Raw genomic sequence first — 25063 nt, 5'->3', positions numbered from 1 at the left:
TTCTTATGAAATAGGAAGAAAATAAGCAAGCTAATGATTAACTAACTTAAAACATGGTGTTTAATATGAGCTACATCTCTCTTCTCTTCAGTGATCAAATCATGATATTCAATATCATATTATATTATTCTTATGAAATAGGAAGAAAATAAGCAAGCTAATGATTAACTAACTTAAAACATGGTGTTTAATATAGCTACATCTCTCTCTTCAGTGATCAAATCATGATATTCAATATTATATTATATTATTCTCTTCAGTGATCAAATCATGATATTCAATATTATATTATATTATTCTTATGAAATAAGAAGAAAATAAGCAAGCTAATGATTAACTAACTTAAAACATGGTGTTTAATATGGGCTACATCTCTCTTCAGTGATCAAATCATGATATTCAATATCATATTATATTATTCTTATGAAATAGGAAGAAAATAAGCAAGCTAATGATTAACTCACTTAAAACATGGTGTTTAATATGGGCTACATCTCTCTCTTCTCTTCAGTGATCAAATCATGATATTCAATATCATATTATATTATTCTTATGAAATAGGAAAAAAATAAGCAAGCTAATGATTAACTAACTTAAAACATGGTGTTTAATATGGGCTACATCTCTCTCTTCTCTTCAGTGATCAAATCATGATAATGAAGGAGTGGAAGTGGTAGTGGTGATGAGTCGAGTCGTTTCAATTGTGCTTGGACCTACCTACACTATATCTCTTTTGCGTGCGAATCATAACACTAAGTTTATTATACAGGAGAGGAAATGGAAATTTCATATAGGTTTATAAGGATTTATTGAGGTCACCTTTGAAATAGTAGCAGGAGCACTTTCCATCATCTATATCTATGAGAAACAGACCAACCAGCTCACCAGCTCTCTGGCTACGAATATAGTTCTCAGGCCGCATGGCGTCAACAAGGATTGACATTATGATTTATTCGACTCACACCAGTCATTCAGCAGATATCCGTCGCTCCCTAAAACCCAAAGTGTCCACACAAATTACTTTGAAAAACGCTTTTGTTCATTGAGTTGCAAAGGCATACAGTGGCTAAGTACTTTGCAATAATCTGGAGATCAAGAATTTTATGAGACTGAATCCCGGAATCATCTTGCAGGTAGGTAGAGTATAAACTGACATGAGCTTCTGCTTTGCAAAAGAGGAAACACGCCCAAAGCTGGAATATGCCTGCAGTATTAATGGCGGACCATTACCTCGACTATTTGTCAGAGTTATTTCATTGTCCATACAGATGATTACGTCCACAGATTGCAGTGGCAGTAGAGTTTATGAGATCGATCATCTTCTCATCTAGCTTCGTTGCATATAAATGCCGATGAATGGGCTAGTTTTGTATTGGAATTAATTAGCCTCAGGTATTAAAAAAGAAATATTTTGTAGTTTCCCCAAATTATGATCAGAAAAAAATTTCGTATCTTGATGCAGAAGAAATATGATCAGCCATAATCATTGATCCATTAAGTTGGCGTTTGCATAGAGGGCAGGAAGAATTGATCTTCAACCACTGATCGACACAACCCACATGGAATAGGTGTGTACAAGGAAGCTCCTTCAGAAGCTCATTGTCTTTGTATCTTGTGAGGCAAATGCAGCATTCCTGCCCAACAACACAAGACAATAATAATACATGATCTCAGAACCAGGAACAATGAAAATAAAGGTATTGACCAAGTGATTTCATTGATTGAACTTCAAGAATACTCACTGCATCCTCGGCTGAAACAGATCTCTTCCTTCCTGCTGTGTCCAATATTATATATCCACCACCAACATAATTTGGATCATTCTCCTGATCTGATTCTGTAATTTGTTCTTTCTTTCTCTTAACATCAGACATGGACTTGAATCTATGAGTGGGTAGAGATGCAATGTCATAAGTGGAAGCTCCTTTTTCCTTTGCCTGGGAGCTCATATCGTACCCCAATAAAGTGCTTATACAAGGCATACAGCAACACAGCACTGCAAATAAAATGAAAGGGAGCGCATAGCCAATGCAACTTAAAGCAAGGAGTGCAATGCATAACCTGCAATATTAAGGAAAGATAAAACAAAACTTAATGCCAAAAGAGGCCCCAAAATAGTTTAGACAAGGACTGGGCTTATGTTTTGGAAATTTGGTTCAATGCAGCTCTCTCTTGTACCTGTATAGGCTTGGAGCATTCTCAGCAAATTCACGCCTCGTGCCAAATACCCATACATTCCCTATGACAAACCATACGGCGAAGAAGAAGTCTAATGACATTCTGCACCGTTCCATGAAGAGAGAAATCCTGCAAATTGATCCGAGACCAGAACAAGCTACTTAGTCTCAATGTTTCAGGTTAACTTTGGTGAAATCAAAGAGAGCTGCAAATATGGAAGTCGGAAAATTTTATTCATACGCCATCCAACTTATCTGTGATTGATAAAAAGAAAGGGAAAAAAACTCTGACCATATACTCATAATATGGCCTTCAATCTTCATGCCATCCAGTAATTGAGTAAATTATAATCAAACAGGTGGATATCATTGTCTGTTACTGCAATTCAGTAAACAGGTAGACTCATTGTCTATTACTCTGATATTTTCAGGATCTGGGTGAGAATATGAAGTTTTATAAATGAGATCAGGTCAATGATTATGTATACATTATTTTCGTGGATGAATATTACATTGCAAATTAGAGGCAAATCAAATGGACTGATCTTTCAGAATATATAAAGAATAACTGCATTTTACTACATTGCAAAGTGACTTTTGAGCCCAAGTAAGATCTTTATTTGTCTTAACATATTAGATCGACTGTCTGAAAAATTTCAAATGTTTTGGCCTCAGATTTTAGGAATATTTTGCAGAAAATTTCCAAGATGTTTGAGGCCGGGAAAATTAAATCAATACCTGGATTCACCATTGATAATGCCTCCATTGGAGCTGTTAATTGTTGCAGGGTCCGTCCCAGCAGTTCTCCCAGCATAGTCGTGCGGCCTTACATGAGAGCTTGCAGAACTGAAGTTGAGACGACGGGTATTGGTATTTGGATCAGGATGAGAATTATGGAGACATGGATGCTTGTAGCGCCAATAGAGTAACGGAAGGCTGACACAGCACCCAAAAGCATATCCTACAACCCACAAACGAAGAGGCGATACGGGCTTTTCGTGTCTGGAAAGCACCAGAATAACCAGAGCCGAAACAATCTGGGCCAGGACCATAACCACCTCGAAGCAAATCCATGCCCCCGAATTCAAAGGATTCAATCTCACATCCGACCTTTCCCTGCCATTTTGATAATAGAAAATCCTTCTAATCAGACAGAACCATCTAGCCCTGGAAAGCCTCCTCACAATCCTAGGAAAAATTCTATCCTCATGAAGTACATTACCTTGGGCCCTCTGTTGCTGCAGGTCTGGCCTATCTTGGTCATCTTCGCTTACAATGAGTCCGTTTACATGGCTAATCTGAGCCGAAGAAGCAACCGATTCAGGCTGGATCGCCAAAGAATGCTGCTGCAATTCTTGTGGGTAAAACGAATTCATCACTATGAAGGGCTTGAGCTGCACTGATCAACACTGCAGCAAGAAAACAGATTGGGCTACACATGATTCCCCATTACATAGATTCCTCCAAATATTCTTGCCCACTACTCTCAAGTCCATGAATTCTAACCAAACCAGAAACAGAAGCACAGCATTAAATCACAACACTTGCGTGCTCTTAACAATACCCAACTCAACACGATTCATGTGGATTGTTGCAGGGGTTGAGCAATCAACTCCACCTACACCTGCCATGAAAACGAGATTTATATCATTTGTCCCCACGTGAACCGATATTTCTAATACCATTATCATCCACCTGCAGTTTTCTCGCTATTGCAAGCAAAGTAATAAGCGGAATTCTCTCAATCACGCATTCCAACCGCTGTTTCTGATGTGAAAGGCCGAAAAAACAGTGCCATCACAAACAAAAACACAATACCCATCAGCATCTCAGGATATCATTCATACAAATTCAAATTCAAATCCCAAAGTATACCATAATTCAAACCAGGGCTCTAAACAAGAACAAGAACTTGCCCTCCCATACAATAAATCTTTGTTAATCAATTAAGATTACAAGAATCATGGAGTTGCTTGCTTAGGAAGGGCGAGGTTGTGAGGCTGAGTGGAGATGGAATATGATGTCGTGCTTCCTCTCCTGGCACCCCCCTCCCCTTGTAGTACACTACACACCACTACACTATTTGGTAAAGTTTATATCATTCATGTTCTCTTCCCGAGAAGTCAACAATAGAGCCTCAATTCACCCATGTCTTTGCTTCTATGCTTTGGGATCATGGGACAATGTTGGCCTAGCATTTTCAATCAGCTTGTTTACACAAATCACTTTTACACATACATACATACATTACATGGCCATGTTACGTGAGAACACACATATATGGGACCCTTTTAACTTTTATGTTTTCCTTTTATATTCCTTCATGGCCACACTCATTATTTTAAGGGCATGGTGTACAATCAACTTAGACATGTTTAGTCAATTCACTCTTTTTTTATTGGATTCAATTATTTTCAAATGTGGGCATAATTAATCACCATGGCCCTACATGTGCTTTCTCGTTTAGGCTTTTACTCATAAGGCTTTACCTAATTACCTACCCAACTGTAGCGGTGCTCCATCTAAATAAGCCCACCCATGCTCCACCTAAAGAAGCCCACCCATGCTCCACCTAAATAAAGCTTCATTAAATTAACTTTTGTTAAGTTAATATGGTATGGTCATGACACAGAGCCCTTGCCAACCACTACTTGCAGCTTTTTATTTAGTGGCCAGACATGATCATTTCTTCAAACATAATTATAGGCCCAAATGTCATATGAACATGAACATTGGTGTCCCCATATTGCAGGTAGATCTCAATTATAAATTATCATTTACATTTAATGTAAATGCATTTTTTATTAGTTTGTTTAAAAGTATGAAAAATCATTATGGTATTAATATCTATGCAGTATTAGGTTTTATTTTTTTAATTTCCCTATCAATCATATGGATTCAATTGACCTAAAACTGAATAATATAATATCAATTTTAAATGGGATACTCAATCAATATATTCATTTAAAACAAATTAATATTTTTAGATTAATATTTTTAATTAAAATTATCAATTTGAAAAGGGGATATTTAATCAATATATTCATTTAAAATAAATTAATATTTTTAATTAAAATTACACATTTAAAATTGTGATTATGTAAAACTATAAAAGATATAGTAATGGGTAATTTAAATAGTTTAAATGAAGAGAAATTTATAATTTTCTCTATATTTACACAAAGTTAAGAATGATTATTATTTTGAGAATTAGAACGTTCTTCATGTTTGTTAGCTTGAATAATTATGTAAGATGATTAAGTGCCTTGTTAGTAAAAATGAGAATGTTGTGAATGATTGATAACTTGGACATTTATGTAGATCTCTTAGTTGTAAACTAAATAACATTAGACAACATCATTGGAGAGCTTTAAGTGGTATTTTAATGGGCAACCATGCTAACAAAGGACAATAATAATTGTACAATGAGAAGCATAGAACCATATCTCAAAAGGTTGATGAAGATTCAAAAGTTACAACATGACTAGGGAGAAAAATCAGCATTTCAATTCTTTAGAAGTATGGTGTTGATTAGTATCCTATGTGAATGTTAACCTCTTACTATTCACGCATAGTTGAGAGTATAGAGAATGCATCATGTGGGAGAAGCCAAAGACAAATGATTTTTAGAATTTAGTTGAGACTAAAAAGATTTTGAACTCTATAAGATTTGTTAAGACCATTGGGGTTTCATCTTGTGGACCAAGATCTTATCACATTAATTCGTAAACGGGGTTTTCAAATTACAAAGATAAAGTCAACATATTGTAGGTATTTTTTGGGTGGGGTAGGACGATGTGTGGATTGGGTGGGCATGGGGGGTGGGAGGGCATAAAAGCCAAATTCTTTTTGACTTCCAGTGTTGATGATGAAATAGAGAGGTTATTGACAGATCCACATCCATTTGTGGAAAAAATACTATCTCTTTATCTAATTTAACTTTGCTTAACAACAGAGCCAAGTCTAGGTGCACTATGATGAATATAATACTACAGGATTTAGGTGTAGGGATGGAAATCTAATTGCTCATCATGGCATTCCCATGTTACAATCTTGTGCAAAAGAATTTCTGCTTTAGGTTAAAATATATTACATAGTCCATATTGTGTCTTATCATGATTAGAATTATTGTGAGTATTGAACCACATACGAATGTCTTTTTACTTCTTCTTTTGGTCCTTACTCGTCTAGATTTCTTTTTTTTGGATGACAAGTATTAGATTTTGAGGAGTTGTTTATACTTCAACAAGCCTACTTATTTTGGACTACATTCCTCTATTGCTATTGCCTATGCCACACTACTAGTCACAACAATCACAAGAAGGATTGGTGTTATTCTTGGACCTGAAAATATGCTCAATAGTAAATACATTGCACAAAATCTATGAGTATCTCTATGTGTATTTATAGACAAGAACTCTAACATGTACTACTGTAAAGAAATCAAGTACTTAAGGAGTAGATTTATTTTATCTTTTTTACTATGAGGTTGTGGAACTCATTTATGTATATTCAAGGCATGGTGTTGGCGCATTTCTTGCCATTTCATGTACATATCATCTTGATATATTAATGAGTAGTTCTTGTCACACATTGGATGTGTGAAACTAGATTGAATGGTAGTAGTCTCATCATGCTATATACATTTCAAACTATGAGATTCCCACCAATATTGGGAAAATTTAGGAATCTTCATTGTTTAAATCTTAATATTCTCTCAATCATTGAGGTTCTATGGATAAAAGTACGTTTACATGATGGTAAACCAATCATTGAGGGATTTTGCGCCATTCTTTCCTTCAAACAATAGAATACAATCATTGATCTTGAGCTTGTCGAGGGGCTTTTGAACACCAATTGAAACCAATCCATGATGGTTGGATGCTATAAGAATGGTCTAGGGCACTATTGTCCCAAATATATAAATGAACTAGTTCTGTGTCTTTTTAGGCTACCTTTGAAAATCGTCATGGATCATGCTCTTCATAATATTATGTAGGTATGATTAAACCTAAGGAAGTTCGTTCTATAATATATGGATGTGCCAAGTATATCAAAGGGTGATTTAGGGGAGTTGAAATGATCCACATTCCTTTGGTGCTCTAAGAATGTCTAGATGGGCATTCATTTTCCTTGGCTCTTAAGAATCACTTCACAAAAATAATCACTTCCTTTAGAATTATTATTCATAAAGCATGTCGATGATTTTATAAAATACCAGCCAAAAAGTAATATTATCTGGGTATTGTACCTTTCCTTTGATCCCTTTGAGGTTACTATGAGATAATTCACATATAAAAAACATCATGCACTAGCCATGACAGAGCATGGACTATCCTTGAGTGACATTTTTGCTCCTTTCTAACCACATAAATTCCTTGCATGGATCTTTCCTAGTGCTCCATTTTGTTATTAAATGGATTTTAGACCCCATTGTATTTTTTGTATCTCCCACACGGTGTATTATAATTGGTTTGAAGAATCTATCCCTTTGCGGTTACTCTCAATCACCTCCTTTATAGGCTATTTTATAGCCTTTGATTGTGTATTAATTAATGGCCCCAACCATTTTGGGTTTAATGCACCCTATTCCATCGTGCACAAATTTTAAACCCACAACAATCATAGGGTGCCAAGTATCCCTTATACCTATCCACTTCTAAAAGGGTTAAATATCATTACCTTTTCCAAGGAGGTATGCCCCAACCATAAATATTAAAAATAACCAATGGTTGAGATTTGTGTAAGTCATAAGACCCCTCCCTCCTACATTAGTAGATAGGTTTAAAACCCATGCTAGCAAAAGCACGTCATGTGTTTCTCCACTAGTCTAACCAGGATATAAATTATTAATTAGGAGGTGATCTCCATCATCAATCTTATTTAATCCAATAACCCTTATTGGATTTTATTCCAATTGACTCTTTTTCCATGTAATAACTTTCATATAAGAATTCCTAGGATTTCTTCCCTACTATCAATCTAAAACATGATTGATGGTTATGATTCTTATGAATTCAATTGTTGACACTTAAGCTTTGGGAGTAGTTAAATCCATGTAAATATTGTAAATAGGAAACTAAAGAGAATTGGAAGACGAAGAGACATTGGAAGATGAAATCCAGTAGTCTCCCTCTCCATCTATATATTCATGTTCCATCTTAATGCAATACACAATTCAATTCATGGAGTTAGCTCCTGGCCTAACATGGTATCGAAGCCAGCTCCAAAAATTATTTATTTTTGTTGTAACTCATGCCCTTGTCTTCCATTATTCTTTGTCCTCTGCCTCTCTCCTTTGATAGAAAATATGTCTGACTCTTGATTCCCTGCTTTGTTGCAACCCAAGCTCTCTCAATGCAATTTTCTTCATTGATTGACCTCATCCCAGGAACAAAGTACAGAGGCTAATCCATGGCTTTATCTTTGTTTGTACATTCACTTGTTTCATCACTATAAAGAGCATTTTTTCCATAAGTGAACACTCCCCTTCCCCGTTGCTTAGAAGTTCGAGATTGATTGTGTAGAGAGATTTTTGATACTTCTACAGTCATTTGTGAATGACTTGTTGGTTCTGGAGTTTGATCTGCTATAGCCTCCCAGTATTCGTCTAAGGAGGTAGACGGTTCGCTAGTTGCAGATTCTTTTGAGTTTTCAGACAATCTCTTTCCATTTTCCTCTTCTCTGAGATTCGAAGAATAGTTGGGTTGTTGTTGCTGGTCTCTGTGTTTAATGAGCAGAGCCTTGGTGAAGAAAGAATCAACCTTGATGGAGGAGTTGAGACTGGCATATAATTTCCCAATATTGTTCAAAGCAATTGTGAGGGAAGGCTTTCGATCTTTGCAATGACATCCTACATAATTTTAATGGCCACCATGAGTGCCTTGGTATAGTCTTGTGGTGTTGTGTGGTCATGCTGACTAGTGAGAGTGTTTCATTCAAACGGTTGCTTGAATTGTGCCTTGAAAATTATTGACATGGTGTGTACTTTAACCATTTTTTGAAGACCCAATATTATAAATCGTGAAGCCATGTTCCATTAATTTCTTAAAGGGTGCATATATATAAACATTGAGTTTTTAAGATGTATGGTCATTATGAATGGTGGGATAATTAATGACTCATAGGTGATGGTTTACAATGTTTTATGTCCCTTTTTAAGACCATAAAGTGTATGAATAGAATGGTGTATTTTTTTTAGGTGTGAATGGTGTATCGTTTAAAGAAGTGATTGGTGTATTTTTTAAAGATGTGAGTGATATATTTTTTAAAGGAGGTGAGTTTTGTTTGAAGGAGGTGTGAGTGGTATGGTGCTTTATGATAGTATATATTTGAAGATATATTTTAGAGTTTGTAGTTTTTGAAGATATAATTGTATGCCAATTAATCAGTTGCAAAGACACATTAGTTTTATTGCAAGTATTTTGGGCCTAGTTTAAATTTTATAATGCATTCACTCATCTCCATTGTGGGAGTAGTTCTCTCTAGAAAAGAGAACTACCATGAATGGTCCTGGAAGATAAAACAGACCCTCGTTTACAATGAGTTGTGGAAAGGGGTTTGTGAAGGAGAAGGAGATAATGCATCTGAAAAACCCACTTCAGATAAGGAGCTTGCCATTTGGGAAAATAAGAACAACAAGGCCAATGCCTTGATTGCAGCATTAGTAAATGAATAGGCAAGTCACCATATGATACGGATTTAAATGGGAACGCAATAGATTACAGAGATAACCATAAATACAGAGATGCGATAACCATATACACAAAGATGCAGCGGAAATAATACTTCATTTCATTACTGTAAAATACTGAAATATGCTTACAAACATAAATGGAAAGAAACCAGCTAGGGCGATGGTAGCTTATCTCTGAGAAGAGATGTGGCGGCTACATGCCTCTGAACTGTTCCGAACTGTGTTACAATGAGGCTCGAAGGCCTATTTATTGTTGAGAACAATGAAAAACCCTCAACATTCCAAAACCTAACCCTAGGAGATGAAACGCCAAACTGTGGGCCCCGTTTGGGTAAATTGGTACATCAACATCCCGGGGTCGTAACTTTGGCATACGATCTCCGTTTGACGCGTACAATAGCTCGTTAAAAAGATCTATCCGAGCACTACCACTTTGGGAAGGGCAACATCGGTCCATGGACCCATGTTGCCCCCAGATTTCCCAAAAAACGTCGTTTAGGGCCTCAAAACGGCTCCAGAAGTTCAGGACCCGAAAAACTGCTAAAAATAGTAAACTGTGCTACAATTTAGGAACCTGAAAAGACTGAAAGAGATAGTTGTGGGGGTCCAAATGGGTTGGTGGGTGGCCACCAACATCCACCTGGATCATTCCTCCCCCCTTAGGAAGCAATGGTCCCCATTGCGTTGAGTTCCTCCATCTGCTGAACTTGTCCTGCAATCTCTGATGTGTCCAGTGATGGTGGGAAGCATGGTCGACGATGGTCCACATTGAACATTTGGTGCAGGCGAAGGAATGGAGGAATGATGTGCTCCAAAGCATTGTTCCCCATAGCCTTGGTACTGCCGTAAGGACCATGTCGGAGTGATCTGAGCTTCTGATGGGTTCTGGTAAGGCGTTCTTTCTGTCGATGCAGCCAGACTTTGTTGCCCACCTGAAACTTGTGTGGTACCCATGTGGGTGAGGAGAAGTTGTTCCTGTGTTTTTTCATGACCGTATCCCTTTGCTGCTGCTGCTGCATGGAGGAACCCTTTGCAGGGGTCATTAATGTAGCAACGATCTTCCCCTTACTTTGGGAATGAACCAGACAGATGAATTTCCTGGTCTGTGATATGAGCTTGCTGCCTTTTTTGGTAGTGATCAAAGATGTGGCAGTAGGTGGGGCTACCTCTGGTATCCTGTATAATGAATTATTCAAAGAAATAATGACAGCACGAGGCCTTGACTCATACACAGCATGTCGCCTCCACAAGTATGGCTGGCCTAATAATACATCACAAACATCCAGAGGTGTAACATCACACAATACCTCGTCTGTGAAGGGTTTGATGTTGTAGGGAAGGCGACACTGCTGGCGAACTTTGAGATCTCGTCTTTCATGAAGCCACCCGATACTGTATGGCTGCGGGTGTGGTGTAGTCGGTAGGCCCAACCGCTTCACGACCTCTGCTGAAACCAGGTTCTTTTGGCTACCACTATCGACAATGAATCGCAGCGGTGAACCCTTCACCCACATCTGTGAGTGGAAAAGACGCTCTCCCTCCTCTGGATCTTCGGGCTCATTTTTCTGGATCTTGGCGGTGGCAACAATGGCGCTGGGATCCGCATCAATTATCTGCTTCCCTTTGCCATTCCCCTTGTCGAGTTCTGGCTCAGGGTCGGAACATGCATCTGATTCGGAAGCCTTCAACTCGGCCACCAATGACTGCTTGGTCCGACACTCACTTGTGTTATGAGTGGGACTCTTGTGGAACTCACACCACTTTCCTGTGTCCTTCTTCGGCTTCATGGTGTTGTTCTTTTCTTGCGGCTTCGACGGGTTGTCTTGGGTCACCCCGCCTTGGCTTTGACCTTTGGGCTTCGGATTTGCAGATCCAAAGTCTCGCTTCTTCTGTTTGAACTTTTGCTCGATTTTGACAGCGTATCGGTATGCTGTGTCGAGTGAGGGGATGTTCAAGAACCCCATCTCTTCCTGGATGTATTTGTGCAGGCAGCCACGGTATTTGAGTACCAGATGCAGCTCAGAATCTTTGATACCCAACTGTGTGCGAAGGGTATGAAAAATGTTTGTGAAATCCGGCACATCTTGGTCTCGTCCCTGCCGCAGTGTGGTCCATTTGATGTATTTGTCCTCATAGCTTCCGACAGGGTAGTACTGCTCCTTGATGGCATCCCGGAAGTCATTCCAAGTGGGTGCGGCTGAAAATAGTGAGCCTGTACTTTCATCCTTCTGCTCGCAGTAGGTTTCCCACCAGTCCTTGACGTGGGGGGCTGCTTTGAGAAGAGCGAAAACAATCTTTTCCCGACTTGAAAATTCGTGAACAGAAAAATACCCATTTAGCAGATTTAACCATTTATCTACGGCATCAGCGTCTATTTGACCCTCGAATATGGGGATTTCAAAATTAACTTGTACCTTGAAGGGTGTGGCATTTCCAGAGTCGATGTTGGAAGCCGATGCGTTGCCTCTGGGTAGCCGTTGAAGGATTTGCGCAAAGCTATCCATCATCGCGTTCCTTTGCCGCTCGAGCGCTTCTTCGAGCAAGATTTTGATAGGATCTCCTGCCCCCTCGTCTTTCTTCTCATCCGCCATGGGAGGCCGTCGGGATTTGCGAGGCTGGTCTTGCAAAGGTTCGACCAGTTCAAGCCCTAACTCCTTATATCCCGACCTCGTTGGGGACATGCAAAGAAAAACAGAGAAAAAGCAGACCGCTCTGATACCACTGATCCGGATTTAAATGGGAACGCAATAGATTACAGAGATAACCATAAATACAGAGATGCGATAACCATATACACAAAGATGCAGCGGAAATAATACTTCATTTCATTACTGTAAAATACTGAAATATGCTTACAAACATAAATGGAAAGAAACCAGCTAGGGCGATGGTAGCTTATCTCTGAGAAGAGATGTGGCGGCTACATGCCTCTGAACTGTTCCGAACTGTGTTACAATGAGGCTCGAAGGCCTATTTATTGTTGAGAACAATGAAAAACCCTCAACATTCCAAAACCTAACCCTAGGAGATGAAACGCCAAACTGTGGGCCCTGTTTGGGTAAATTGGTACATCAACTTCCCGGGGTCGTAACTTTGGCATACGATCTCCATTTGACGCGTACAATAGCTCGTTAGAAAGATCTATCCGAGCACTACCACTTTGGGAAGGGCAACATCAGTCCATGGACCCATGTTGCCCCCAGATTTCCCAAAAAACGTCGTTTAGGGCCTCAAAACGGCTCCGGAAGTTCAGGACCCGAAAAACTGCTAAAAATAGTAAACTATGCTACAATTTAGGAACCTGAAAAGACTGAAAGAGATAGTTGTGGGGGTCCAAATGGGTTGGTGGGTGGCCACCAACATCCACCTGGATCATTCCTCCCCCCTTAGGAAGCAATGGTCCCCATTGCGTTGAGTTCCTCCATCTGCTGAACTTGTCCTGCAATCTCTGATGTGTCCAGTGATGGTGGGAAGCATGGTCGACGATGGTCCACATTGAACATTTGGTGCAGGGGAAGGAATGGAGGAATGATGTGCTCCAAAGCATTGTTCCCCATAGCCTTGGTACTGCCATAAGGACCATGTCGGAGTGATCTGAGCTTCTGATGGGTTCTGGTAAGGCGTTCTTTCTGTCGATGCAACCAGACTTTGTTGCCCACCTGAAACTTTTGTGGTACCCATGTGGGTGAGGAGAAGTTGTTCCTGTGTTTTTTCATGACCGTATCCATTTGCTGCTGCTGCTACATGGAGGAACCCTTTGCAGGGGTCATGGATGTAGCAACGATCTTCCCCTTACTTTGGGAGTGAACCAGACAGATGAATTTCCTGGTCTGTGATATGAGCTTGCTGCCTTTTTTGGTAGTGATCAAAGATGTGGCAGTAGGTGGGGCTACCTCTGGTATCCTGTATAATGAATTCTTCAAAGAAATAATGACAGCACGAGGCCTTGACTCATACACAGCATGTCGCCTCCACAAGTATGGCTGGCCTAATAATACATCACAAACATCTAGAGGTGTAACATCACACAATACCTCGTCTGTGAAGGGTTTGATGTTGTAGGGAAGGCGGCACTGCTGGCGAACTTTGAGATCTCGTCCTTCATGAAGCCACCCGATACTGTATGGCTGCGGGTGTGGTGTAGTCGGTAGGCCCAACCGCTTCACGACCTCTGCTGAAACCAGGTTCTTTTGGCTACCACTGTCGACAATGAATCGCAGCGGTGAACCCTTCACCCACATCTGTGAGTGGAAAAGACGCTCTCCCTCCTCTAGATCTTCGGGCTCATTTTTCTGGATCTTGGCGGTGGCAACAATGGCGCTGGGATCCGCATCAATTATCTGCTTCCCTTTGCCATTCCCCTTGTCGAGTTCTGGCTCAGGGTCGGAACATGCATCTGATTCGGAAGCCTTCAACTCGGCCACCAATGACTGCTTGGTCCGACACTCACTTGTGTTATGAGTGGGACTCTTGTGGAACTCACACCACTTTCCTGTGTCCTTCTTCGGCTTCATGGTGTTGTTCTTTTCTTGCGGCTTCGACGGGTTGTCTTGGGTCACCCCGCCTTGGCTTTGACCTTTGGGCTTCGGATTTGCAGATCCAAAGTCTCGCTTCTTCTGTTTGAACTTTTGCTCGATTTTGACAGCGTATCGGTATGCTGTGCCGAGTGAGGGGATGTTCAAGAACCCCATCTCTTCCTGGATGTATTTGTGCAGGCAGCCACGGTATTTGAGTACCAGATGCAGCTCAGAATCTTTGATACCCAACTGTGTGCGAAGGGTATGAAAAATGTTTGTGAAATCTGGCACATCTTGGTCTCGTCGCTGCCGCAGTGTGGTCCATTTGATGTATTTGTCCTCATAGCTTCCGACAGGGTAGTACTGCTCCTTGATGGCATCCCAGAAGTCATTCCAAGTGGGTGCGGCTGAAAATAGTGAGCCTGTACTTTCATCCTTCTGCTCGCAGTAGGTTTCCCACCAGTCCTTGACGTGGGGGGCTGCTTTGAGAAGAGCGAAAACAATCTTTTCCCGACTTGAAAATTCGTGAACAGAAAAATACCCATCTAGCAGATTTAACCATTTATCTACGGCATCTGCGTCTATTTGACCCTCGAATATGGGGATTTCAAAATTAACTTGTACCTTGAAGGGTGTGGCATTTCCAGAGTCGCTGTTGGAAGCCGATGCGTTGCCTCTGGGTAGCCGCTGAAGGATTTGCGCAAAGCTATCCATCATCGCGTTCCTTTGCCGCTCGAGCGCTTCTTCGAGCAAGATTTTGATAGGATCTCCTGCCCCCTCGTCTTTCTTCTCATCCGCCATGGGAGGCCGTCGGGATTTGCGAGGCTGGTCTTGCAAAGGTTCGACCAGTTCAAGCCCTAACTCCTTATATCCCGACCTCATTGGGAACATGCAAAGAAAAACAGAGAAAAAGCAGACCGCTCTGATACCACTGATCCGGATTTAAATGGGAACGCAATAGATTACAGAGATAACCATAAATACAGAGATGCGATAACCATATACACAAAGATGCAGCGGAAATAATACTTCATTTCATTACTGTAAAATACTGAAATATGCTTACAAACAGAAATGGAAAGAAACCAGCTAGGGCGATGGTAGCTTATCTCTGAGAAGAGATGTGGCGGCTACATGCCTCTGAACTGTTCCGAACTGTGTTACAATGAGGCTCGAAGGCCTATTTATTGTTGAGAACAATGAAAAACCCTCAACATTCCAAAACCTAACCCTAGGAGATGAAACGCCAAACTGTGGGCCCTGTTTGGGTAAATTGGTACATCAACTTCCCGGGGTCGTAACTTTGGCATACGATCTCCGTTTGACGCGTACAATAGCTCGTTAGAAAGATCTATCCGAGCACTAGCACTTTGGGAAGGGCAACATCAGCCCATGGACCCATGTTGCCCCCAGATTTCCCAAAAAACGTCGTTTAGGGCCTCAAAACGGCTCCGGAAGTTCAGGACCCGAAAAACTGCTAAAAATAGTAAACTGTGCTACAATTTAGGAACCTGAAAAGACTGAAAGAGATAGTTGTGGGGGTCCAAATGGGTTGGTGGGTGGCCACCAACATCCACCTGGATCATTCCTCCCCCCTTAGGAAGCAATGGTCCCCATTGCGTTGAGTTCCTCCATCTGCTGAACTTGTCCTGCAATCTCTGATGTGTCCAGTGATGGTGGGAAGCATGGTCGACGATGGTCCACATTGAACATTTGGTGCAGGCGAAGGAATGGAGGAATGATGTGCTCCAAAGCATTGTTCCCCATAGCCTTGGTACTGCCGTAAGGACCATGTCGGAGTGATCTGAGCTTCTGATGGGTTCTGGTAAGGCGTTCTTTCTGTCGATGCAACCAGACTTTGTTGCCCACCTGAAACTTGTGTGGTACCCATGTGGGTGACGAGAAGTTGTTCCTGTGTTTTTTCATGACCGTATCCCTTTGCTGCTGCTGCTGCATGGAGGAACCCTTTGCAGGGGTCATGGATGTAGCAACGATCTTCCCCTTACTTTGGGAGTGAACCAGACAGATGAATTTCCTGGTCTGTGATATGAGCTTGCTGCCTTTTTTGGTAGTGATCAAAGATGTGGCAGTAGGTGGGGCTACCTCTGGTATCCTGTATAATGAATTATTCAAAGAAATAATGACAGCACGAGGCCTTGACTCATACACAGCATGTCGCCTCCACAAGTATGGCTGGCCTAATAATACATCACAAACATCCAGAGGTGTAACATCACACAATACCTCGTCTGTGAAGGGTTTGATGTTGTAGGGAAGGCGGCACTGCTGGCGAACTTTGAGATCTCGTCCTTCATGAAGCCACCCGATACTGTATGGCTGCGGGTGTGGTGTAGTCGGTAGGCCCAACCGCTTCACGACCTCTGCTGAAACTAGGTTCTTTTGGCTACCACTGTCGACAATGAATCGCAGCGGTGAACCCTTCACCCACATCTGTGAGTGGAAAAGACGCTCTCCCTCCTCTGGATCTTCGGGCTCATTTTTCTGGATCTTGGCGGTGGCAACAATGGCGCTGGGATCCGCATCAATTATCTGCTTCCCTTTGCCATTCCCCTTGTCGAGTTCTGGCTCAGGGTCGGAACATGCATCTGATTCGGAAGCCTTCAACTCGGCCACCAATGACTGCTTGGTCCGACACTCACTTGTGTTATGAGTGGGACTCTTGTGGAACTCACACCACTTTCCTGTGTCCTTCTTCGGCTTCATGGTGTTGTTCTTTTCTTACGGCTTCGACGGGTTGTCTTGGGTCAGCCCGCCTTGGCTTTGACCTTTGGGCTTCGGATTTGCAGATCCAAAGTCTCGCTTCTTCTGTTTGAACTTTTGCTCGATTTTGACAGCGTATCGGTATGCTGTGCCGAGTGAGGGGATGTTCAAGAACCCAATCTCTTCCTGGATGTATTTGTGCAGGCAGCCACGGTATTTGAGTACCAGATGCAGCTCAGAATCTTTGATACCCAACTGTGTGCGAAGGGTATGAAAAATGTTTGTGAAATCCGGCACATCTTGGTCTCGTCCCTGCCGCAGTGTGGTCCATTTGATGTATTTGTCCTCATAGCTTCCGACAGGGTAGTACTGCTCCTTGATGGCATCCCGGAAGTCATTCCAAGTGGGTGCGGCTGAAAATAGTGAGCCTGTACTTTCATCCTTCTGCTCGCAGTAGGTTTCCCTCCAGTCCTTGACGTGGGGGGCTGCTTTGAGAAGAGCGAAAACAATCTTTTCCCGACTTGAAAATTCGTGAACAGAAAAATACCCATCTAGCAGATTTAACCATTTATCTACGGCATCTGCGTCTATTTGACCCTCGAATATGGGGATTTCAAAATTAACTTGTACCTTGAAGGGTGTGGCATTTCCAGAGTCGATGTTGGAAGCCGATGCGTTGCCTCTGGGTAGCCGCTGAAGGATTTGCGCAAAGCTATCCATCATCGCGTTCCTTTGCCGCTCGAGCGCTTCTTCGAGCAAGATTTTGATAGGATCTCCTGCCCCCTCGTCTTTCTTCTCATCCGCCATGGGAGGCCGTCGGGATTTGCGAGGCTGGTCTTGCAAAGGTTCGACCAGTTCAAGCCCTAACTCCTTATATCCCGACCTCGTTGGGGACATGCAAAGAAAAACAGAGAAAAAGCAGACCGCTCTGATACCACTGATCCGGATTTAAATGGGAACGCAATAGATTACAGAGATAACCATAAATACAGAGATGCGATAACCATATACACAAAGATGCAGCGGAAATAATACTTCATTTCATTACTGTAAAATACTGAAATATGCTTACAAACAGAAATGGAAAGAAACCAGCTAGGGCGATGGTAGCTTATCTCTGAGAAGAGATGTGGCGGCTACATGCCTCTGAACTGTTCCGAACTGTGTTACAATGAGTCTCGAAGGCCTATTTATTGTTGAGAACAATGAAAAACCCTCAACATTCCAAAACCTAACCCTAGGAGATGAAACGCCAAACTGTGGGCCCTGTTTGGGTAAATTGGTACATCAACTTCCCGGGGTCGTAACTTTGGCATACGATCTCCGTTTGACGCGTACAATAGCACGTTAGAAAGATCTATCCGAGCACTACCACTTTGGGAAGGGCAACATCAGTCCATCGACCCATGTTGCCCCCAGATTTCCGAAAAAACGTCGTTTAGGGCCTCAAAACGGCTCCGGAAGTTCAAGACCCGAAAAACTGCTAAAAATAGTAAACTGTGCTACAATTTAGGAACCTGAAAAGACTAAAAGAGATAGTTGTGGGGGTCCAAATGGGTTGGTGGGTGGCCACCAACATCCACCTGGATCATTCCTCCCCCCTTAGGAAGCAATGGTCCCCATTGCGTTGAGTTCCTCCATCTGCTGAACTTGTTCTGCAATCTCTGATGTGTCCAGTGATGGTGGGAAGCATGGTCGACGATGGTCCACATTGAACATTTGGTGCAGGCGAAGGAATGGAGGAATGATGTGCTCCAAAGCATTGTTCCCCATAGCCTTGGTACTGCCATAAGGACCATGTCGGAGTGATCTGAGCTTCTGATGGGTTCTGGTAAGGCGTTCTTTCTGTCGATGCAACCAGACTTTGTTGCCCACCTGAAACTTGTGTGGTACCCATGTGGGTGAGGAGAAGTTGTTCCTGTGTTTTTTCATGACCGTATCCCTTTGCTGCTGCTGCTGCATGGAGGAACCCTTTGCAGGGGTCATGGATGTAGCAACGATCTTCCCCTTACTTTGGGAGTGAACCAGACAGATGAATTTCCTGGTCTGTGATATGAGCTTGCTGCCTTTTTTGGTAGTGATCAAAGATGTGGCAGTAGGTGGGGCTACCTCTGGTATCCTGTATAATGAATTATTCAAAGAAATAATGATAGCACGAGGCCTTGACTCATACACAGCATGTCGCCTCCACAAGTATGGCTGGCCTAATAATACATCACAAACATCCAGAGGTGTAACATCACACAATACCTCGTCTGTGAAGGGTTTGATGTTGTAGGGAAGGCGGCACTGCTGGCGAACTTTGAGATCTCGTCCTTCATGAAGCCACCCGATACTGTATGGCTGCGGGTGTGGTGTAGTCGGTAGGCCCAACCGCTTCACGACCTCTGCTGAAACCAGGTTCTTTTGGCTACCACTGTCGACAATGAATCGCAGCGGTGAACCCTTCACCCACATCTGCGAGTGGAAAAGACGCTCTCCCTCCTCTGGATCTTCGGGCTCATTTTTCTGGATCTTGGCGGTGGCAACAATGGCGCTGGGATCCGCATCAATTATCTGCTTCCCTTTGCCATTCCCCTTGTCGAGTTCTGGCTCAGGGTCGGAACATGCATCTGATTCGGAAGCCTTCAACTCGGCCACCAATGACTGCTTGGTCCGACACTCACTTGTGTTATGAGTGGGACTCTTGTGGAACTCACACCACTTTCCTGTGTCCTTCTTTGGCTTCATGGTGTTGTTCTTTTCTTGCGGCTTCGACGGATTGTCTTGGGTCACCCTGCCTTGGCTTTGACCTTTGGGCTTCGGATTTGCAGATCCAAAGTCTCGCTTCTTCTGTTTGAACTTTTGCTCGATTTTGACAGCGTATCAGTATGTTGTGCCGAGTGAGGGGATGTTCAAGAACCCCATCTCTTCCTGGATGTATTTGTGCAGGCAGCCACGGTATTTGAGTACTAGATGCAGCTCAGAATCTTTGATACCCAACTGTGTGCGAAGGATATGAAAAATGTTTGTGAAATCCGGCACATCTTGGTCTCGTCCCTGCCGCAGTGTGGTCCATTTGATGTATTTGTCCTCATAGCTTCCGACAGGGTAGTACTGCTCCTTGATGGCATCCCGGAAGTCATTCCAAGTGGGTGCGGCTGAAAATAGTGAGCCTGTACTTTCATCCTTCTGCTCGCAGTAGGTTTCCCACCAGTCCTTGACGTGGGGGGCTGCTTTGAGAAGAGCGAAAACAATCTTTTCCCGACTTGAAAATTCGTGAACAGAAAAATACCCATCTAGCAGATTTAACCATTTATCTACGGCATCTGCGTCTATTTGACCCTCGAATATGGGGATTTCAAAATTAACTTGTACCTTGAAGGGTGTGGCATTTCCAGAGTCGCTGTTGGAAGCCGATGCGTTGCCTCTGGGTAGCCGCTGAAGGATTTGCGCAAAGCTATCCATCATCGCGTTCCTTTGCCGCTCGAGCGCTTCTTCGAGCAAGATTTTGATAGGATCTCCTGCCCCCTCGTCTTTCTTCTCATCCGCCATGGGAGGCCGTCGGGATTTGCGAGGCTAGTCTTGCAAAGGTTCGACCAGTTCAAGCCCTAACTCCTTATATCCCGACCTCGTTGGGGACATGCAAAGAAAAACAGAGAAAAAGCAGACCGCTCTGATACCACTGATCCGGATTTAAATGGGAACGCAATAGATTACAGAGATAACCATAAATACAGAGATGCGATAACCATATACACAAAGATGCAGCGGAAATAATACTTCATTTCATTACTGTAAAATACTGAAATATGCTTACAAACAGAAATGGAAAGAAACCAGCTAGGGTGATGGTAGCTTATCTCTGAGAAGAGATGTGGCGGCTACATGCCTCTGAACTGTTCCGAACTGTGTTACAATGAGGCTCGAAGGCCTATTTATTGTTGAGAACAATGAAAAACCCTCAACATTCCAAAACCTAACCCTAGGAGATGAAACGCCAAACTGTGGGCCCTGTTTGGGTAAATTGGTACATCAACTTCCCGGGGTCGTAACTTTGGCATACGATCTCCGTTTGACGCGTACAATAGCTCGTTAGAAAGATCTATCCGAGCACTACCACTTTGGGAAGGGCAACATCAGTCCATGGACCCATGTCGCCCCCAGATTTCCCAAAAAACGTCGTTTAGGGCCTCAAAACGGCTCCGGAAGTTCAGGACCCGAAAAAGTGCTAAAAATAGTAAACTGTGCTAAAATTTAGGAACCTGAAAAGACTGAAAGAGATAGTTGTGGGGGTCCAAATGGGTTGGTGGGTGGCCACCAACATCCACCTGGATCATTCCTCCCCCCTTAGGAAGCAATGGTCCCCATTGCGTTGAGTTCCTCCATCTGCTGAACTTGTCCTGCAATCTCTGATGTGTCCAGTGATGGTGGGAAGCATGGTCGACGATGGTCCACATTGAACATTTGGTGCAGGCGAAGGAATGGAGGAATGATGTGCTCCAAAGCATTGTTCCCCATAGCCTTGGTACTGCCGTAAGGACCATGTTGGAGTGATCTGAGCTTCTGATGGGTTCTGGTAAGGCGTTCTTTCTGTCGATGCAACCAGACTTTGTTGCCCACCTGAAACTTGTGTGGTACCCATGTGGGTGAGGAGAAGTTGTTCCTGTGTTTTTTCATGACCGTATCCCTTTGCTGCTGCTGCTGCATGGAGGAACCCTTTGCAGGGGTCATGGATGTAGCAACGATCTTCCCCTTACTTTGGGAGTGAACCAGACAGATGAATTTCCTGGTCTGTGATATGAGCTTGCTGCCTTTTTTGGTAGTGATCAAAGATGTGGCAGTAGGTGGGGCTACCTCTGGTATCCTGTATAATGAATTATTCAAAGAAATAATGACAACACGAGGCCTTGACTCATACACAGCATGTCGCCTCCACAAGTATGGCTGGCCTAATAATACATCACAAACATCCAGAGGTGTAACATCACACAATACCTCGTCTGTGAAGGGTTTGATGTTGTAGGGAAGGCGGCACTACTGGCGAACTTTGAGATCTCGTCCTTCATGAAGCCACCCGATACTGTATGGCTGCGGGTGTGGTGTAGTCGGTAGGCCCAACCGCTTCACGACCTCTGCTGAAACCAGGTTCTTTTGGCTACCACTGTCGATAATGAATCGCAGCGGTGAACCCTTCACCCACATCTGCGAGTGGAAAAGACGCTCTCCCTCCTCTGGATCTTCGGGCTCATTTTTCTGGATCTTGGCGGTGGCAACAATGGCGCTGGGATCCGCATCAATTATCTGCTTCCCTTTGCCATTCCCCTTGTCGAGTTCTGGCTCAGGGTCGGAACATGCATCTGATTCGGAAGCCTTCAACTCGGCCACCAATGACTGCTTGGTCCGACACTCACTTGTGTTATGAGTGGGACTCTTGTGGAACTCACACCACTTTCCTGTGTCCTTATTCGGCTTCATGGTGTTGTTCTTTTCTTGCGGCTTCGACGGGTTGTCTTGGGTCACCCCGCCTTGGCTTTGACCTTTGGGCTTCGGATTTGCAGATCCAAAGTCTCGCTTCTTCTGTTTGAACTTTTGCTCGATTTTGACAGCGTATCGGTATGCTGTGCCGAGTGAGGGGATGTTCAAGAACCCCATCTCTTCCTGGATGTATTTGTGCAGGCAGCCACGGTATTTGAGTACCAGATGCAGCTCAGAATTTTTGATACCCAACTGTGTGCGAAGGGTATGAAAAATGTTTGTGAAATCCGGCACATCTTGGTCTCGTCCCTGCCGCAGTGTGGTCCATTTGATGTATTTGTCCTCATAGCTTCCGACAGGGTAGTACTGCTCCTTGATGGCATCCCGGAAGTCATTCCAAGTGGGTGCGGCTGAAAATAGTGAGCCTGTACTTTCATCCTTCTGCTCGCAGTAGGTTTCCCACCAGTCCTTGACGTGGGGGGCTGCTTTGAGAAGAGCGAAAACCATCTTTTCCCGACTTGAAAATTCGTGAACAGAAAAATACCCATCTAGCAGATTTAACCATTTATCTACGGCATCTGCGTCTATTTGACCCTCGAATATGGGGATTTCAAAATTAACTTGTACCTTGAAGGGTGTGGCATTTCCAGAGTCGCTGTTGGAAGCCGATGCGTTGCCTCTGGGTAGCCGCTGAAGGATTTGCGCAAAGCTATCCATCATCGCGTTCCTTTGCCGCTCGAGCGCTTCTTCGAGCAAGATTTTGATAGGATCTCCTGCCCCCTCGTCTTTCTTCTCATCCGCCATGGGAGGCCGTCGGAATTTGCGAGGCTGGTCTTGCAAAGGTTTGACCAGTTCAAGCCCTAACTCCTTATATCCCGACCTCGTTGGGGACATGCAAAGAAAAACAGAGAAAAAACAGACCGCTCTGATACCACTGATCCGGATTTAAATGGGAACGCAATAGATTACAGAGATAACCATAAATACAGAGATGCGATAACCATATACACAAAGATGCAGCGGAAATAATACTTCATTTCATTACTGTAAAATACTGAAATATGCTTACAAACAGAAATGGAAAGAAACCAGCTAGGGCAATGGTAGCTTATCTCTGAGAAGAGATGTGGTGGCTACATGCCTCTGAACTGTTCCGAACTGTGTTACAATGAGGCTCGAAGGCCTATTTATTGTTGAGAACAATGAAAAACCCTCAACATTCCAAAACCTAACCCTAGGAGATGAAACGCCAAACTGTGGGCCCTGTTTGGGTAAATTGGTACATCAACTTCCCGGGGTCGTAACTTTGGCATACGATCTCCGTTTGACGCGTACAATAGCTCGTTAGAAAGATCTATCCGAGCACTACCACTTTGGGAAGGGCAACATCAGTCCATGGACCCATGTTGCCCCCAGATTTCCCAAAAAACGTCGTTTAGGGCCTCAAAACGGCTCCGGAAGTTCAGGACCCGAAAAACTGCTAAAAATAGTAAATTGTGCTACAATTTAGGAACCTGAAAAGACTGAAAGAGATAGTTGTGGGGGTCCAAATGGGTTGGTGGGTGGCCACCAACATCCACCTGGATCATTCCTCCCCCCTTAGGAAGCAATGGTCCCCATTGCGTTGAGTTCCTCCATCTGCTGAACTTGTTCTGCAATCTCTGATGTGTCCAGTGATGGTGGGAAGCATGGTCGACGATGGTCCACATTGAACATTTGGTGCAGGCGAAGGAATGGAGGAATGATGTGCTCCAAAGCATTGTTCCCCATAGCCTTGGTACTGCCGTAAGGACCATGTCGGAGTGATCTGAGCTTCTGATGGGTTCTGGTAAGGCGTTCTTTCTGTCGATGCAACCAGACTTTGTTGCCCACCTGAAACTTGTGTGGTACCCATGTGGGTGAGGAGAAGTTGTTCCTGTGTTTTTTCATGACCGTATCCCTTTGCTACTGCTGCTGCATGGAGGAACCCTTTGCAGGGGTCATGGATGTAGCAACGATCTTCCCCTTACTTTGGGAGTGAAGCAGACAGATGAATTTCCTGGTCTGTGATATGAGCTTGCTGCCTTTTTTGGTAGTGATCAAAGATGTGGCAGTAGGTGGGGCTACCTCTGGTATCCTGTATAATGAATTATTCAAAGAAATAATGACAGCACGAGGCCTTGACTCATACACAGCATGTTGCCTCCACAAGTATGGCTGGCCTAATAATACATCACAAACATCCAGAGGTGTAACATCACACAATACCTCGTCTGTGAAGGGTTTGATGTTGTAGGGAAGGCGGCACTGCTGGCGAACTTTGAGATCTCGTCCTTCATGAAGCCACCCGATACTGTATGGCTGCGGGTGTGGTGTAGTCGGTAGGCCCAACCGCTTCACGACCTCTGCTGAAACCAGGTTCTTTTGGCTACCACTGTCGACAATGAATCGCAGCGGTGAACCCTTCACCCACATCTGCGAGTGGAAAAGACGCTCTCCCTCCTCTGGATCTTCGG

General features: G+C 43.2%; 1 protein-coding gene across 2 annotated transcripts; it reads right to left on the bottom strand.

Moving 5' to 3' along the window:
* Window positions 1-511: 511 nt before the first annotated feature.
* LOC149228718 (E3 ubiquitin-protein ligase At1g12760-like) lies at window positions 512-4218 on the bottom strand. 2 transcript variants are annotated; one of them, XM_089378345.1, is made up of 5 exons: window positions 3400-3537; window positions 2916-3293; window positions 2179-2307; window positions 1743-2061; window positions 512-1634 (listed from the first exon to the last, which is right to left on the bottom strand). In XM_089378345.1, the coding sequence occupies exons 2-5, from the start codon at window positions 3227-3229 to the stop codon at window positions 1434-1436; spliced, it is 963 nt and encodes a 320-aa protein (XP_089234471.1). In that variant the 5' UTR covers window positions 3230-3293; window positions 3400-3537; the 3' UTR covers window positions 512-1433. The 2 variants fall into 2 exon arrangements, with proteins under 2 accessions (XP_089234471.1, XP_089234470.1); XM_089378344.1 differs by having other exon boundaries at window positions 2916-4218.
* Between the last annotated feature and the right edge of the window lie 20845 nt (window positions 4219-25063).

The sequence above is a fragment of the Pinus tabuliformis genome, chromosome J (genome assembly GCF_031772625.1).
Source record: "Pinus tabuliformis cultivar Carrire ecotype Pingquan chromosome J, CPIR1, whole genome shotgun sequence".
NCBI lineage: Eukaryota > Viridiplantae > Streptophyta > Pinopsida > Pinales > Pinaceae > Pinus > Pinus tabuliformis.
This window is presented reverse-complemented; position numbering and strand designations above follow the sequence as displayed.